Raw genomic sequence first — 15,925 nt, 5'->3', positions numbered from 1 at the left:
GAACTGTCAACAAAAGATAGTTGAAAATAGGAGTAAAACTCTTAAAATCAAGTACAAAATAAGTTAAATTCAATGAAATGTTCCCTATTTTGAACCTTAACTTTAGAAATGCATCATAAGATCTAGTTTTTGTATGTGTATCAAACTACACATGAAACTTCCTGAGCTGCATTTGCCTTATTTTAAAGGTTAAATGTGCTTTGCGTCTCCAGACTAACTTGACTTGGCTGAAAGTCACAAAAAAGGCTCTTTTGGTCACAAAGGTTGCAGAGCTCTGGTCTAAACTTTAATAAAGGAGTTTATGTTATTGAATTGCTGAACAGCGGTTGCTAGGAACAGCTGTTAGATTTGCTGCTGTGGTAAGGAGTTTGGAGTGTGAGGTGGTGGTGGGGTACATAAGACGGCTTCTGAATTTCCATCCTTTCATGTTTATCCTGTGCAGTGTCTGCAATCCCTGCTGCCTATGAACAAAGGAGGAAGGGACACACAGAACAGGTTGCCATCATAGTCCATCACAGATTAACACATAAAGATAGACAACCAAACACGACATTCACATTTAGGTTTTTACACTGTGGGAAACTGGAAGGAAACTGAAGGGAACATGCAAATTCGTTGCTGAAAGGCCCAGCCAGGACCATAATGTTTCCCTGTGAGAAGAGGACACTAACCACTTTTCCCACAACTATATATTACAACACGAAATTATCTTTATACAAGTGTCCACAAAAAAAAAAAAAAAAAAAGAAGATTGGGGAAAAAACAAGCTGTGACATATTGCACGCTTGAAGATAAATTTCCGAGTGTACCTGAATGCAGCTTACCGCGGACACGCCCTCCTAAAAGAAACCGGAAAGTCTCTGTCGGGAGAAGTTAGCAGCCAGTTCTTTTCCACAGAGCTGTTTAACTTTCTACCAATAAATCATTTCTTGCACAAAGCTGAAAATGTCGGGATCATCCAACATCGTAGCGATGAAAAAGATCGTCCAGCAGCTGCGCCTTGAAGCGAGCTTGAACAGAGTGAAGGTAACGGCTGAGCTCTTCTGTAGTTCAGGGCGTGTTGCCCCTCGGTTGCCTGTCACGGACGTCTCTGATCAAACTGTTGTGGCCGTGATGGTCTTTCGGGGAACTTCAACTCTAACTTTTAAGGACTTTTAAGGAATCTTTTCTTTTCCAATCTTCTCAGGTTTCCCAGGCCGCGGCGGACCTGCAGCAGTTCTGCCTCCAGAATGCCCAGCAGGACCCTCTGCTCACCGGCATGTCGTCCAGCAACAACCCGTTCAGACCGCAGAAAGTCTGCTCCTTCCTATAGCAGAGACCGACCTCCGCCCGGTGAGCATCACTCTGCCCGCCACGCCAACCACATATCAGGGCTCTGTCTGTGATGATTCCACAGGTAGAGCTTCAGTAGGTCTGTGACAGCCACCCTATGGTAAAGATCTACACCCTGCAGACAAAACAGAAACTTGGATCTCCATTGTTCGAAAATGAAGAGAGTGGAAAAGATGGGCCCATAATTTATCTATCCATCTGCTATTCTGCTTTAACCAATGTGAGCTTGCAGGGAGCTGGGATGAGACAACCATCACACACACGAACACCTGAAAGTGATTTTACTGCCACTGTTGCTAACTTGTTATTGGAGAATGGCTCACAAGCCTACTGGGCTCAAAAAGGGATTTTGTTGCTCTGACACTATATCACTCAGCACTGGGTGGTCTCAGTAGGAAAAAAAGTGGGATGCACTTATCAAATTTGATACTATCAACTTCGTGTGATTGTGCAGGAGTGATCTAATATTAAATAACTGGACATTTTAAGGTGTTGTCTGCTGCTGGAACTGACAGCAACCATTAGCTGCAAGGAAAGTGAACAATTTGGGCATAAAGTTGATTGGGGGGTGGGGGAATCAGGTCCAACACACAGTAAATGTTCTTTCTAAATGAATGCATGCGCATGGAATACAGTACAATGTTTGCCTTTTTGCTCATTTTATTCGCTTTTGCTGTGATTGCAGCTAATGTCAGATTGCTCTATATCGACCATGCTCTATTATGTGTTAAAAAAGAAACAAGTGTCACCTTTTTTGGAATTAACATTAATTTCCTCATCCTAATTGTGACAGTTCATAAATTCCTCCTTTCCTTTGTAATTTCACGAGGTTATCCATTCAGCAGAATACATCCATACAGAAATTTCCTTTCAAGCCACTATCTGCCAATTTGTTAACATTCTGGCAGTAATATAGTACATGTTATATTGTATATGTCACAAAATAACTTTCTGTTTAGGGAACATGCTCCAAGATGTTATTTCCTTAGATTTATCAATTTCAATAAGCAATCAAGCTGTACTTTGAGAGCAGCCATTCAGCTTTAATTTGAGGAAATTTACATTCAAATTAGATGAACTGTGTAGGAATGAAAACACATTTTTAAATTTCCCCCTTTTTAAGACAGTATCAGTCAATATCGATAACCTGCTGGCTATATTTTAGAGCTGTAGTCTCAATCAGAAGCCAGTTTTTTTTTTGAATGGTCCATCTCAACAAACGTTTTTGCATGAGTTGACTGAAATCTTATTTTGATAAAAGCTTGTATAAAAGCCTTCAACCCTTTCATTGTTTCCATGCCCACCAGCAGGCAGTGCTCATAATTTGACAGCAGCCTCATTATCTTCTAAGCTGCTGTTCTGCCTTCAAGCATATATTAGAAATATATGATGCTTATTAAATCTGGTGTAAACCAAGACCCTCTTTAAAAGTCCTTATGAGAAGTTTATGCTTATATGGCTGAGGGAATAAAAACAACTGAGAACATGAAACTAATGTTGTCGCCTATGACTTGCAGTTCCAATATACTGAAACACTCTGAATTAAAAGTCAATTTTTGTTCTTAACAGTTTGTTGCAGACTTTCGGTTCGCCCTATTACCTGATCTGTGGTATTTTTTTCTATGTATAATTTCTGTTTCAAGTAATGTGCTAATCCAATAACTGTAAACTATGTATAATTACAAATGTTATGCTTTCTTAAAATAAATAAATAATATGAGCCAGAAATGTTTCACATGATCTTCTCAGTATGCCTCATACTTTAATATATTGATTAGATATCAATGTATAGCGAGAGCAAATGTAGGTAATGTTGTGCAGCGTTTGTATCAGCCTGGGATGTTAATTCCAGGTTTTGTTCACACATCCTTGTAACAAATTCACTGCACAGTGGTGTGGCATCTGGTGAATGAAGAGGGTGGTAGAGTCCATTGCTAACATTTGTGATCTTTCTTCAGGTTTTGGACTTTGTGGGGAAGAGATGTGGGATCCTGCTTCGTGGACTGGAATCGTCTCAGGAGTGTTTAGGCCAAATAACTAACTTAAGGTTGTTTTTTTTTTTTTGTAACAATGTTGCCTTGATACTTATACAGAAATATTCCCAGGTGCTTATATAACACAGATTTCTGAAACTCTTTGCATAATGCATATCAACCCACATGTGCCTTTTGAAGTGTACATTTTCCATGACTGATTAAACAAATAGTGATTTCACATTTTAATTTGTTGCTGCATGTTGTACTGGAATAAAATACATTTCTAAATGTGACATGTATGGTGTTGTACTTTATTAAGCTCCATGAAGACTTTAATTTCTCCAGAACACAAAGTTAGAAATATATCTGCATACTGCGATCAGGGCATGTGAATGGCTTCAGTTGAAACATGAAAATGGGAGTGTCAAGTTGGCCCACAAAATAGCCCAGTCTAGTTTGTGAGGTTAGAAAAAAACAGAAAAACACCCTGACTTTTTACAGTGTATTGGTGTACAGTGTATGTGTAAGCACGTTACTTGAAACAGAAATTACATTTTCAAATGAAGACCATGGAGAGGCTCCTCCTGGTTCACCTCCGCTCCATGGTGAGCTCCTCACTGGACCTGCTGCAGTTCGCCTAGAGGCCCAGCATCGGGGTGGAGGACACCATCTGCTGCAGCGGGCGCTCACCCACCTGGAGACTTCTGGCAACGCTGTGAGGGTCATGTTCTTCGACTTCTCCAGCGCCTTAAACACCATCAGGCCGACACTGCTCCGACACATTTGCGTATACAGATTTATTAAATTGTTGTACACTGTGTTCTTGGTCGCAAATGACCAGTCATTAGAAATGAATATGTGAGATAATTTGGACAAACTGAGCTCAGGTATATCCTCTATTTGACAGATGCATGTGTACACACATGCACAAGGGAGATTTTAGGATAATTTCCTTTGCACACAAAGTATCTGTGGTCTCTTGACTGAAGTAAAACAGGTTTTACTTTACATAAATAACAGTTATTGATTTTTCTAAATAATTATGATTTTTTTTTATCCGCGTATCCGTTCACACGGGTAGACATTGACACCCCTACCATGAGCGAGTTTGTGAAAACACGCGTTACAGGCTACTGAAACTGTGCCGAATGATAAGACTTTTGCCAAAACTGAAAAAAAAAGGGGGGGGGGGGGGCATGCAATACATTATTTGTATAGATTTCCCATGGTTTTTTTTTTTTTTTGTTTTTTTTACAATAATATGAGCTTACCGGCACTGTTAAGTACAGGAAAAAGGTAAAAAAGTCCAACATTAGAATCATTGTTGATGTTTCCACAAGTTGTATCAAGAGGGTAGAGTGAATAATTTTGGTAGTTTTTAACCACTGAGTCTCAGGCTCTTGAAAGACAACAGACAAAGTCAACAGAAAGCTAAGATATCTAAAGATTTCCTCTGGGGAACGTTGTTTTTTCTTAAAGCTGGAACTTCCGCCTGCAGGCATCCATCTCGTGGCGCTAAAAACAGAAACAAAAATACTTTTAACACAATTGAGCACCGCACAGCTCTTCTGCATCAGATTTAATTGCTCCAGTACATGCAGAGGATTTATAAATGTTTATGTGAGGATGGAAGAGAGGACAAACAGTAATGTGAAAAAGTGTGTCCCCCTTCCTGATCTTACTTCTTTGCATGTTTGTCACACCTAAATGTTTCAGATCAAACAAATTTAAATATCAGACAAAGACACCACAAGTAAAATAAAGGAATTGAGATCCATCATTCTGGAAAATGTTATAAAGCCATTTGTAAAGCATTGGGACTCCAGCAAACCGCAGTGAGAGACATTATCCCCAAACGGTGAAAACAGAGGTGAACCTTTCCCGGAGTGGCCGGCCAACCAAAATTACAACAAAGAGCGCAGCAGTGACTCATCCAAGGCGTTCCAAAAGACTCCAAAACAGCATTCAAAGAACTGCCGGCCTCGCTCGCCTCAGTTAAGGTCAGTGTTCTGGACTCCACCAAAACAAAGATACTATACAAGACAGACAAAACAGACAATAAAGCTCCTATCTAAAATATCACCACAACCAGTAAAATCTGGTGGCGGTAGTGTGACGGTCCGGGGCTGTTTTGCTACTTCAGGACCTGAAGACTTGCTGTGATATATGGAACCATGAGTTCTGCTGTCTACCACTAAATTCCGAAGGAGAACATTCGGCCATCTGTAGGCAACATCAAGCCGAAGAGAATTTGGGTTTTGCAGCAGGACAATGATCCAAAACACACCTACAAGTCCACCTCTGAATGGCTGAAGTAAAACCAAATGAAGACTTTGGAGTGGCCTATTCAAAGTCAAAGACCTGAATCCTACTGAGATGCTGTGGAGTGATCATAGAAAGACGGTTCATGCTTGAGAACCTTCCAAAGTGGCTGAATTACAACAATTCTGCAAAGATGAGTGGGACAAATTTCCGCTACAATGCTGTAAAAGACGCATTACAAGTTAGTTCTTCCTGTTAAAGATGGCCCAACCAGTTATCACTTTTCCAAACAGGGCCATGTAGGTTTGGATGTATTAATAAAACTGTCTTTGATGACCTGAAACATTCAGGTGTGACACATGTGCAAAAAATGAAGAAATCCAGATGGATGGTGGCAAACACTTTTTCATACCACTTTACGTATGCATGGAAATTCTGACAAACGTTTGACCCACTCAGTGAGTAGCAAACAGACAAGTAATGAAAAGTAATTTATTAAACACCATCAAAATAACTTTTTCCTGTAAAGCATTTTAAGATGAGCTTTTAAAAAGAAAACAGTAGTCATCCTACAGATGTTTATATGTCGTGCTGTAGCCTGTCCAGTGATGTGAATTCAGTGTGCTATGTCTCCATACCGATCAGAAAAATGTCAGACTGAACACAACAGCAGCTGGAGAGTCTTGGCCTTAATAAGATCAATTTTTCAAAATATTTGGGAGTAGTGAATCAGTTTCATCAAACATTGCATTCAAAAAAGTATAAAGAAAACACACACACGGGATGCTTTAGTAACAGGAAAAAAAAAGTTGAGTGGAAATACCTCTCCTGAATGCAAGTCTAAAAAAGTGCGTTTTGAGATTAAAAACATGAGCTACACTCTGTGAGCTGTTTCACCTCAGGCAGATGAATGATGGAGCTCAAAGCTTGATTGGAGGTTGTTGATATGGTTGTGTGCTCTAAAAAGTTAAGTTGCTGAGACTTACCTTGAGGACCCACTCATATTCTCCAAACTTTGAGTCAAAAGTGCCTTTCTGTAAAGAGCGGAGCTTGAGGGTGAAGCGAGGTCCCAGCTCCTGAATACCAACTTTCTTCTCATTCTTGAAGATATACCTTAATGAGATACAATGAATTATTTAATTGATTTTCTAATTTCAAAGCAAGGAGGGGTGACGATTCACAGTTACAACAAACACACACACAGACACACACCTGTGGAATCTGAAAAAGATGAAGTCTCTCTGGTTGTGAAAGGTAGCGACTTGTCGACCAACAAACTGAGGATCTTGTGGAAACAGAGCGGCGAACAGCCGGCCGATGGTGTGTCCCAGACGAGTGGTGAAGTTGTTGAGGATTACTTCTGGATAGTGTTCGGTTGGATCTTTACCTCTTCTCTGCAGGAGTGATAAATAACCCAGTTTTCATAGAGCACAGCTTTATTTTTCCCCCCCCTTATATTTGTGGGATTTAGCAGCAGGCAAGAACTTTACAGATGGAACTTTTTGGTATACTGACACTGAGACACTCAGTTGTGAAGTGGGGAATTTTCTCATGAAAACAAATTTAGAATGTAAAAATTAAGTGCAATTAACTTAATGAAAGTTAATTAACTTGCAGTAATCATTCAGTTATCTTTTCCTGATGTTGACTGTTTCAACTACACTAGAAGAAAAGGAACTCAGCGCACAAGAGTTTGGTTTACCAACATACCTTTATCTCCTTGCGTAGTCGAACACTGCTGACTTTGAAGTGTGCAGTCGGCCCATCGGGTAGGTGGCACAGAACCAAACCATCTGAATCAAGTGGCTAAGGATGCTAACACAAGAAAACAGTTCACTTACTCCCATCATAACTTATTAAAATTCATTATTGGGATACTTCTAATGTCTTCCTCTCACCAGTTTTTTCCCCCCATACCTGTCACCGCTAGTCCAGGTGAAACAAACCCCAGTGTGATTGCTGTGGTGGTGTGGACCTTTTGTTGACGTGTAAACGTGTGCCTCTGCACCCTATTATGCACCAAACAAGCTAACATGCCTGAAAGCAGGTGGGTGAGAGTACACTGGCAGACAAGTGGTGAGGTGTTTACTGATGAGGTTCTAATCTGAAGTGGAACTTTGAAATACAACAGAAAAACTCTACATTTAAAATGACCAAGTTATAGAACTTACTGTATTATCACAATAACTTGACAGAGCAGTTAATCTGCAAGGATACTGGGCACGTGGCGATCCTCATTGACGACCATGAGGTAGGTGAAGTTCCTGGAAATGCACTGTGGGATGATCCTCTTGAGAGCCAAACCTCTTCTGTAGTACACGTGTGCATTTGGGATCACTGTGGCCAGCTGCTCACAAAACTTTACAGTCTTCTGCAAGGTGAACAAGAGAGCAGGCATGTTGAACATAAAGTGTTTGAAATTAGAGAAAGAGCCTCAATAAACCTCAAATCACACATCTTTCCTGTGTCGGCTGCATGGAACAGGCTGAGAGAAAAGTACCATACTGATCTGCATATAACAAATTGGTCTGAGAAAGTGTGATTTTCTTATATTTGGGTCTTACACAGTATTCAGCTTCTGATGTGTCAATTTCTGCACAAGAATAGCACAAAGCCCTCAAAAACCACAGGATCACAAAGACAGTGAGGCTGAGGAGCACACGAAGAACAGTGAACTGATGTTCACAAATACATAACCTATCCTTTCATGGAAACAAGATTTAACGATTTTCCCAATCACGAGCACTGCAAAAGCATGGGTTGTACAAAGTTGTGGGTCTGGAGCTAAAAAAAACAAAAAAACACACCCTCTCCTCCACATCTCCTGTATTTAAATGGCAAGGTTGGTATTTGCACCGTTACACTGTCTAGAGACTCTGTACTACGAAAGACTCTGTACATCAAAAGTAATAAAAAAAATATTTAAAAATATATTCTTGAAATGCTAGTAGGAATTTAAAATTGCATCAACATAAATGACATAAAAAGCACAACATAATAATTTAAAATGAAAAGTGACTTACCCCTCTGGGTCTGTCTGATGTTGTGATGAGCACTTTGGGATTTGTCAATCCTTGGAAGTAGGCAGAAAATTCATCAGTTCCCTCATCAAAAGCAACCTGTGGACAAAATGTAATAAAAAAACTCATCAAGTTATGCCAGTTCATTAAGATATGGATAGAAAGACTTGAAATACTGTGCATACCTCTTCATCCTCTGGGTCAACTGTTGTCTCATCATACACCCTCTGGTTCTCTATTGTCTTAGGGACCTCCTTTGGTGGCGCCTACATAAATAACAGAAAAATATAAAGATGTTAGAAGTCACTGCTGCTGCTACAATTGAGAAAATTTATTAAAATACCTCGACGCTCAGGATTTAAAATAACATAAAAACAGAAAACTCACCTTGTCACCTAAAGCTTCCCTCTCCTTTTGCCTCTTTTTCCTCAGCTGCATCTTTTGCTGGATAACAAAGAAAATAAACAACACTTCATGATGATCATCCATCAGTAACATTTGATCAGCTTGGTTTTTAGACAATCTGTCACCATTTTTTTAATCATTCTTTTGTTCTTGTCATGTTTTATTTCTCTTGTACAGCACTTTGAAACACTGGATTCATCAAGAAATGTATTAAAAATTGGCTGCCAGCCAGATCTTGATGATGACTGACCAAGGAAGAAATTTAGGCAAACTGCACTGTACACCAGCTTTAGAGCATCACATATGACAAAAAATGGTAGAGGGAGAACTGATTTTAGGCTGATTTAAGTTTTGAACTAATTGCAATCTACATGGCTTCCCAGATTTATCAAGGTGTGTCAAATGTGTTTTCCATCAGCTACAGTTCAGAAGACATTAGCCGACAGAGCAGGCCAGCAGCACCTACATGGCAGTATATCCACAGCAGTTCGGCTTCAAATTACCACCCATCATTTTGATTGATTAATTCAACTTAGGGTCTCAGGGCACCGCAGCTGACCTCTGCTGACTATGGTTAAAGACATGCTGTGTGTGATCCCATCGCTCGGATGTCCTCAGAAAAACGGATTAACTGGATTTTGTCTGTGGGGAAAATAACGAACCAGAGTTGCTCCTTAAAGTTGTGTTGTTCCGATCAGGAACGAACACAAAGATTGTTGCAGTTTCCAAAGATTCCAAATCGCATTGTGTTCCCATTGTGCATCACTGCGAGTTTCAGTTGCAGATTTAATTTCTACCCGTTCTGCGTGTTTACCTTTCGCCTTTCTTGCTTGAATTTCATGAACATGAGGTGTCTCCGTTGTTTATTCTTGATTTCGGACACACTGAAGGTGGGGGGAAAAGTAGCTGTCTCTGGCTTCATCTTTTTCGCGTCGCCTCCCTCCGTCTCCAACCCGACTTTCTCTCCGTCCCCCTCCTGACTTGCACCCCTCTTCATCTTCGGGGCCTTATTCTTCTTTTTCTTCGCCTTACTTTGCTGATTTACAGGGACCTCCGTAAATTCCATGTCTTCTCAAGCTGCTGTTTTCACGTGTGAGGAGAATGACGTCTGTTCATTTCCGGGAACAAGAGGTGAACAATCTCAGAGAACCGGTCTGACCTCTAGTGGTGAGGAGGTCAAAAGACAACTTCTGTGCGGAATCGTTGGCAGCGCAGAATTCCGTTTTTATTCAATTTAATGAAATGCTATACAAAACTCAAGATTTTAAAATCAGACTACATAGATTATCTCTATTTTTCGCAAGCTTTCAAAATATCTTGCCTAAAATGAGGTGAGTGCTGCATCGTGCTGAGGGTGGTGCAGCGCCCCCCGGTGGAGAACTGGTATTTCTACAACAACCAGAAAAGACATCACATTTTTTTTTATTATTTTTATTTTAGTTTGGTTATATTTTGAATTCAGCATTATTGCAAACTAATTCAATTGTAATGTTCATGATAAGCTTATTTATTCATATAGCACTATTCAAAATTATATTTGCAGCATACTTTATCATACCACAACCACAACAAACAAGACCCAATCGAAACAATGAAACCATACAACTTCTGGACAGTTTCTAGCTTTAAAAAAAGTTGTAATAATGTGGCAGAATTTATGGTTTAGTCTGTAAATGAAAAAAGTTTTTCTCACATTGTCCCTGCTTTCTTCAACCTTATATTCAGTGTAATTTGGCTATTCGGACCATTAGGTGGCACTGCTTATTGCTCTATCGTAAAATTTTGGTCTGTTCATTCATTTATCTACTATGTTGCTTTATCCTATTTGAGGGTGAGTTTTGGGGCCACTCCAAACTTTAGGAACAAATAAGACAGGTAGAATGCAGGACAAGTCACCCATGTGCCAGTGAGCAAATACAGACAGAGAGTCACACAGTGTCACATTTATCAGTATTTACCCTCAAACAGTTAATTCATCGATCTGGGGTGGCTGAGGCTGTGGAAAAACTCATGCACATACAGGGAATATAGGTAAAACATGAAACTCTGCACAGACCCCCCCCCCCCCCCCCCCCCCCCCCCCCCCTCCAAAAATAGATCATACTTTACTTTATGGAGATATAAATTTGCAGCTTGATTCAAGATATTTAATAATAAAACAACACCGTGCTTCATTGAAACACATTAAAAGTCTTTTTTTTTCCTTCCAGAAATTGATTTTAAACTAATTTGGCTCGATGGCTTGACATCTGCATTCAGGCCTGCACATTTTAAAGCAGGGAGAACCCTTGGAGTCTACTTTTCTCTCAACCAATCTGTATTTCCTCTTCAGCAGCCAATGTACCAATCCACAACCTGTCTGAAGGCCTTGTAAATCACTGGATTGAAGGAACAGATCAGTCCTCCGCCGCGCCACAGCTGAGCCCTCTCCCTGTTCAGATCTCCCAGGCAGGCCACCTGGTCCTCATAAGCCTGTGACACACACCACTTGGAGTGATCGTCGTAGGACTGGAACAGGACTGATTTGGAAAGCCGAATCCTCTTGATGTTCATGGTGTGCTTGGGCAGAGAGCAGTTGGAGGGCAGCTTGTGGCCTTGTCTCTGCCAGGACTCCACCAGGAGGTCGGCACCCAGAGCTTGAGCTACCCAGCCTGTGTAGATATCTGGTTGAGAAAAGTGTATATAAAATAGCCAGATGAAGAAACATTGAAAAATAATATCTTAACATTTGTTATGGCATTTGTTTAGCTGTCTTGACAAATTCACAGAAGAGTAAAATTAAAGAAAACTATAAATTCATTGCTTGAATCTCACAGCTGTACGTTTCTTCAGATCATGTAAATTGTTGTGGCAACAACAGAATCATCATCTGATTTATATCCCAAACATCAGGCTCTTAATACTGTGATTACAACGATGATAAAGATGAGCTATAAGCTATATATATATAAATATATAGGGGAGTATACCAATTGGCCTCTAAACAGAAAACAACAAGGAATCTACCTTATCCAAGTTAGAGCCATGCATAACCCAGGTAACATCAAAGAAAGAAAAGGTGCATGTCATGAGTCTGTGGAGAATTGCTCAAATTCCTGCAGAAAACCCTCACAGGCACATGGAGAACATGCAAACTCGACACAGAAACTTCATGGCGTATACGTATAGCAACACTACAGTGTAGAAGAAAAACATTTTACCATCCACAAAGTGTTCTGATTTCGCAAAGCTGATGAACTTCTCCCCCTGAATGGAAAAAAGCTGCTCCACTTGCTTATTTGAGGTCAGCTGTGGTTTGGAGCCTTTACATAACTGGGCCAACTGTGGCAGGTCAGCCAAGAAAGCAAGGGGCACGGAGCAGTTGTAGAAACGCGGGTAAAGGTAGACCAACTGCTTTGCTGGAGATAAAAAAAACAGACAACATTTTGTCCATCTGATACAACTGCATGGTACACTGTAGGAACAATTGCAATGCTCAAAAATGTAAAAAAAAAAAAAAAAAAAAAAAAAATAGCTTTAATGTGACCAGTTAAGACCAAGTCACTGTGTATTAAAAAAAAAAAAAATTGTGTTACATATGAGCTGGAGTAATTCAAGTCGTATGGTTTCATGTGGGTTCACTCACCTATACGAATGAAGTGTTCATACTGATAGGTCACGCACAGAGCAGTCTGACCATTGACTTTACCAGAGGACGGGTATAAGTAGCCCTTTTCGGGGAACGACGGGAAATGAGGAATGCTGTGCGATAGCCAGAAACCTTGACTCTGGTCAAAGAGCAGCACCCCTGCAGGATGTAAAGAAACACATCTGTTCAAACGAAAGCACACATATGGATGCACACATGCACGCAGACCAGCAAGCAAGTCTGCAAACATTGCCATCAGTGTTGTGTCAGGACAACTCATAGTCCACGCAGTTATCAGGCGGACGCTCTTTGCCCGTTTCCTCCCCCTGACGCCAAATCATATCGATCAGTTTTATATTGCAACACTGTGAGTTCCTGCAAAATTATATTTCAAATCAGAAATACTTCTCCATTTATATAAACAATTGCTATATTCACAGAATTGCTCTAAAGAAGCCACTTTATACTGCAATAGTTGCACTTAAGCAGTATCCTTAAAAAGTAAACTTTCACAGTGATACACTCAACAGGTCTGCCCATAAAAAGAGAAAAATTGCTCACTGTGAACATCAAACCACTCCAATTTTAATTTCAAGGTAAATACAAGGTTGTTTTGAATTGGATGGCGACACCATACACAAAATGTTGGGCCATTTCCATTGGTGACTGTTGTGTAACACCCCTCTTCTAGCTGCATGTCAACAACTGGACATTGGGTTGGGAGAACACTGTCCAGTTCTTGTCAGCAAACCAGATTTTTGGTTACATGATGATGTTATTTGTTGGTGAAAGGTCTGAATTGCACATGCAGGACCAGTTCAGCACCTGGACCCTGGCTGGTTTAATGGATACCATATAAGGGTTATTAAGAATGACTGTCTTTCTAAGATATAAAAGTTTTTCCTAAAAAAGAGATGTTGTTTAGATAGGAGTAACCATACCGATTCAACCTCACATCATTAGGCAAACAGGCTTTTAACTGACAACGACTTGGCCTTTCCCTCTAATCTTTATTTGGTGGGATACACTGTTCATGGTTTCTATAAATTATTTTTCTATCAATCTGACTATCAAACAGATACTTTTTTTTTTCTCAGATCATTTTAAATAAGCTTTGACCCAGAGAGGACGATGGACTTTCTTTATTTGTTCACGTTGTTTTCTGTGCAGGCATTGTTCTGAAATTGATCCACAATCTTCAGTTTGTGGCAGATTAGTGAATGTTTGCCCTTCTTTACATTCTAGAGGGAAAGTTCCTCTGAATTGTTACTCATTTTTTTGTGCCAAGTCCTGTTTCTAACCTGTTGTCTTGTTGTCCTCTGTTTTTAATTAATGCAAACTTCTTTCCCACCTTTCTATTTCCTCTGTACCAGTCCAGATGTGTTTTTCCAAGACATTCAAAAAGATATTCTATTTTTCTTGAAGTATTAAGATATCTCAGTTTAAACTTCTGACATTTATATTCTCTTTGCCATATCTACAAACTACTGCATCCTGTTACATTTAACACATGTCCCAACTTCTATTAGATTAGAGACATTCACTGAAAAATGTTGCAATTTTCTTTAACTTAAGATTTGAAGTAAGATATTCTTACATACTCAAATTAAAGTTACTGTTTGTTCACAATGTTAGTTGTTATTTTGCACAGTTTTCTCTTTGGAAAGATAGCTATTGTCTTTCAGAAACAGCCACAATACAAGATTATTGTGCAAGTAATGACTCAAATGAGTGGATAAAAATGGCAATTTTTCGTTCATCGATTACCTTTTGTGTGTCCATATCCTTGGATGTATTTCAGGACTGGCGGTCCGTCATTGTAGAGTGCATAGGCCGAACTGTTAGACTAGAAGAGCAATTCTTTTAATCATACATTATCTGAAAAAAAATATAAATAAATAAATACACATTTGGAAACCCATGCATTTTAACCTAAATATTTTGCCTACATCCCCTGTGAGTATAAAATTACAAGCACACATGTCTTCTCTGGCCACAACACTTATTATCATAGTTGGTAACATTATTTTAGGACAGTGTCCAAAATGGTGAAACAGCTTGTTATATTAGGTAGATTCCCCCCAAGTTATAAAAAGCAAAAGCAAAAGTAAAGTTTTCTTTTTCAATCATGTTAGGATTTGTTTTTTGTTTACCTATGGATAACCTCATCATTTTATCTTTCATATTGTGAAAAAACAAACACAAATCTGTTTAAAAAAGTTTGTTCATGTGGAGCTTCAGTTTGTAGGGGGGAGAAAAATCAGCATCCATTCAGGAAATTGCTACCAGCACCACCACAGTTCATCCTAATTAAAGAGACAAGGTTCTACTCAGGAATCAGAGTCTGAAACATACTTAAGAAGAGGAACACAGTATCACCTTGTAGACTTTTTCATTATAAAGCTGGTCCAGTGTGTTCCCCATGGCTCCTTGGCTGCTGTTAATCATAAATTCACTCATCTGCCATTTCCCCACTGATGAGTCCAGGTACATGTAATCCACCCCACTCCCAATCTCACCAATCCTGTACTTGGGCAGCTTGTAGATGATGAACCTGGAGAGAATTAACAATAAAGCTGTTTTATGTGTAGAAAACAAAACAAAACAAAACAAAACAAAAAAGGAAGCAGTATATTTCTGTGCAAAAAGACGAGAAGCATTTCAAGCACTGCTGCTAAAGCCTCAGATATGGCATGATCAGATTAAACTGCAGTACATCCTTTGGATTGTTGACAATATTAAAATGTATGTTATAAACTCACCAATCAACAGGCTCACCAGCTTCATTCCTGCAAGAAATACTAGCACTGCTCCCTGAGCAACAAAAAATCATGACAATAAAGTGGAGACATATGCTGCAGTCTGCAGCCATGTCGAGTGGCTCCTGCAGCTGAAATCAGCACAGTGGAAAATAAAAAGGAGCAATCTGACATTTGCTGTGAAAGTGAGTGCGTTATAACTGAGTACCTTTGGTGGTTGACAGCTGCTTGCAAATGCAAAACAGGAAGTCATAAGACATGGTCACATGAGACGGAAGCGCTGACAAAACTGTGTGGGTTTATGGAATCATGGCTTTAACAAGCATTAAAAATGAAAACACTTCAACCACATGAGCAAACTATTGCACTGATGTATATTTAGAAAATGTTCCTTCACTTGTTTTATTCTTTACATTTATGTTTATCAGTACCTTCTTTCTTCCTTTTCTTTTTCGAATTCCATCTCTATAATACGAAAAACATGAAAGGTTCTATTGACATATTTATCATGTGAAGCTCGTTCATAGCTCCATAATCACTTCA

The 15,925-nt window shown here is 39.5% G+C and overlaps 3 protein-coding genes across 3 annotated transcripts; 1 reads left to right on the top strand and 2 right to left on the bottom strand.

Moving 5' to 3' along the window:
* The first annotated feature begins 838 nt into the window (after positions 1-838).
* Positions 839-3,595, top strand: LOC115381262 (guanine nucleotide-binding protein G(I)/G(S)/G(O) subunit gamma-5). The gene is made up of 3 exons (XM_030082544.1): positions 839-1,026; positions 1,187-1,332; positions 3,291-3,595. The coding sequence occupies exons 1-2, from the start codon at positions 946-948 to the stop codon at positions 1,310-1,312; spliced, it is 207 nt and encodes a 68-aa protein (XP_029938404.1). The 5' UTR covers positions 839-945; the 3' UTR covers positions 1,313-1,332; positions 3,291-3,595.
* Positions 3,596-4,527: 932 nt separating this feature from the next.
* On the bottom strand, positions 4,528-10,084 carry rpf1 (ribosome production factor 1 homolog). The gene is made up of 9 exons (XM_030083112.1): positions 9,810-10,084; positions 8,978-9,034; positions 8,776-8,856; positions 8,594-8,689; positions 7,788-7,941; positions 7,281-7,363; positions 6,783-6,964; positions 6,557-6,683; positions 4,528-4,823 (listed from the first exon to the last, which is right to left on the bottom strand). Exons 1-9 carry the CDS (start codon positions 10,059-10,061, stop codon positions 4,782-4,784), a joined length of 1,074 nt encoding a protein of 357 aa, XP_029938972.1. The 5' UTR covers positions 10,062-10,084; the 3' UTR covers positions 4,528-4,781.
* A 441-nt stretch (positions 10,085-10,525) lies between these two features.
* On the bottom strand, positions 10,526-15,599 carry dnase2b (deoxyribonuclease II beta). Its single transcript, XM_030083990.1, has 6 exons — positions 15,386-15,599; positions 15,003-15,177; positions 14,391-14,469; positions 12,621-12,782; positions 12,196-12,393; positions 10,526-11,658 (listed from the first exon to the last, which is right to left on the bottom strand). The coding sequence occupies exons 1-6, from the start codon at positions 15,493-15,495 to the stop codon at positions 11,324-11,326; spliced, it is 1,059 nt and encodes a 352-aa protein (XP_029939850.1). The 5' UTR covers positions 15,496-15,599; the 3' UTR covers positions 10,526-11,323.
* Positions 15,600-15,925: the final 326 nt, after the last annotated feature.

The sequence above is a fragment of the Salarias fasciatus genome, chromosome 23 (assembly GCF_902148845.1).
Source record: "Salarias fasciatus chromosome 23, fSalaFa1.1, whole genome shotgun sequence".
NCBI classification, from domain to species: domain Eukaryota; kingdom Metazoa; phylum Chordata; class Actinopteri; order Blenniiformes; family Blenniidae; genus Salarias; species Salarias fasciatus.
Note: the sequence above shows the minus strand (reverse complement) of the source record. Positions and strands in the feature narration are given on the sequence as shown.

What these genes read in the sequence shown, in the direction of transcription:
- rpf1 (XM_030083112.1), bottom strand. Translation starts at nt 10,061, where the DNA reads ATGGAATTTACGGAGGTCCCTGTAAATCAGCAAAGTAAGGCGAAGAAA. An exon ending in TGAGGATCGCCACGTGCCCA is followed by an intron (nt 7,364 to 7,787) that starts GTATCCTTGCAG and finishes CACTTGATTCAG; the next exon opens with ATGGTTTGGTTCTGTGCCAC. An exon ending in ATCTTTTTCAGATTCCACAG is followed by an intron (nt 6,684 to 6,782) that starts GTGTGTGTCTGT and finishes TATCTCATTAAG; the next exon opens with GTATATCTTCAAGAATGAGA.
- dnase2b (XM_030083990.1), bottom strand. Translation starts at nt 15,495, where the DNA reads ATGGCTGCAGACTGCAGCATATGTCTCCACTTTATTGTCATGATTTTT. An exon ending in GCTGGTGAGCCTGTTGATTG is followed by an intron (nt 15,178 to 15,385) that starts GTGAGTTTATAA and finishes AATTCTCTCCAG; the next exon opens with GTTCATCATCTACAAGCTGC. An exon ending in AGGATATGGACACACAAAAG is followed by an intron (nt 12,783 to 14,390) that starts GTAATCGATGAA and finishes TACATCCTGCAG; the next exon opens with GGGTGCTGCTCTTTGACCAG.
- LOC115381262 (XM_030082544.1), top strand. Translation starts at nt 946, where the DNA reads ATGTCGGGATCATCCAACATCGTAGCGATGAAAAAGATCGTCCAGCAG. An exon ending in CGAGCTTGAACAGAGTGAAG is followed by an intron (nt 1,027 to 1,186) that starts GTAACGGCTGAG and finishes CAATCTTCTCAG; the next exon opens with GTTTCCCAGGCCGCGGCGGA.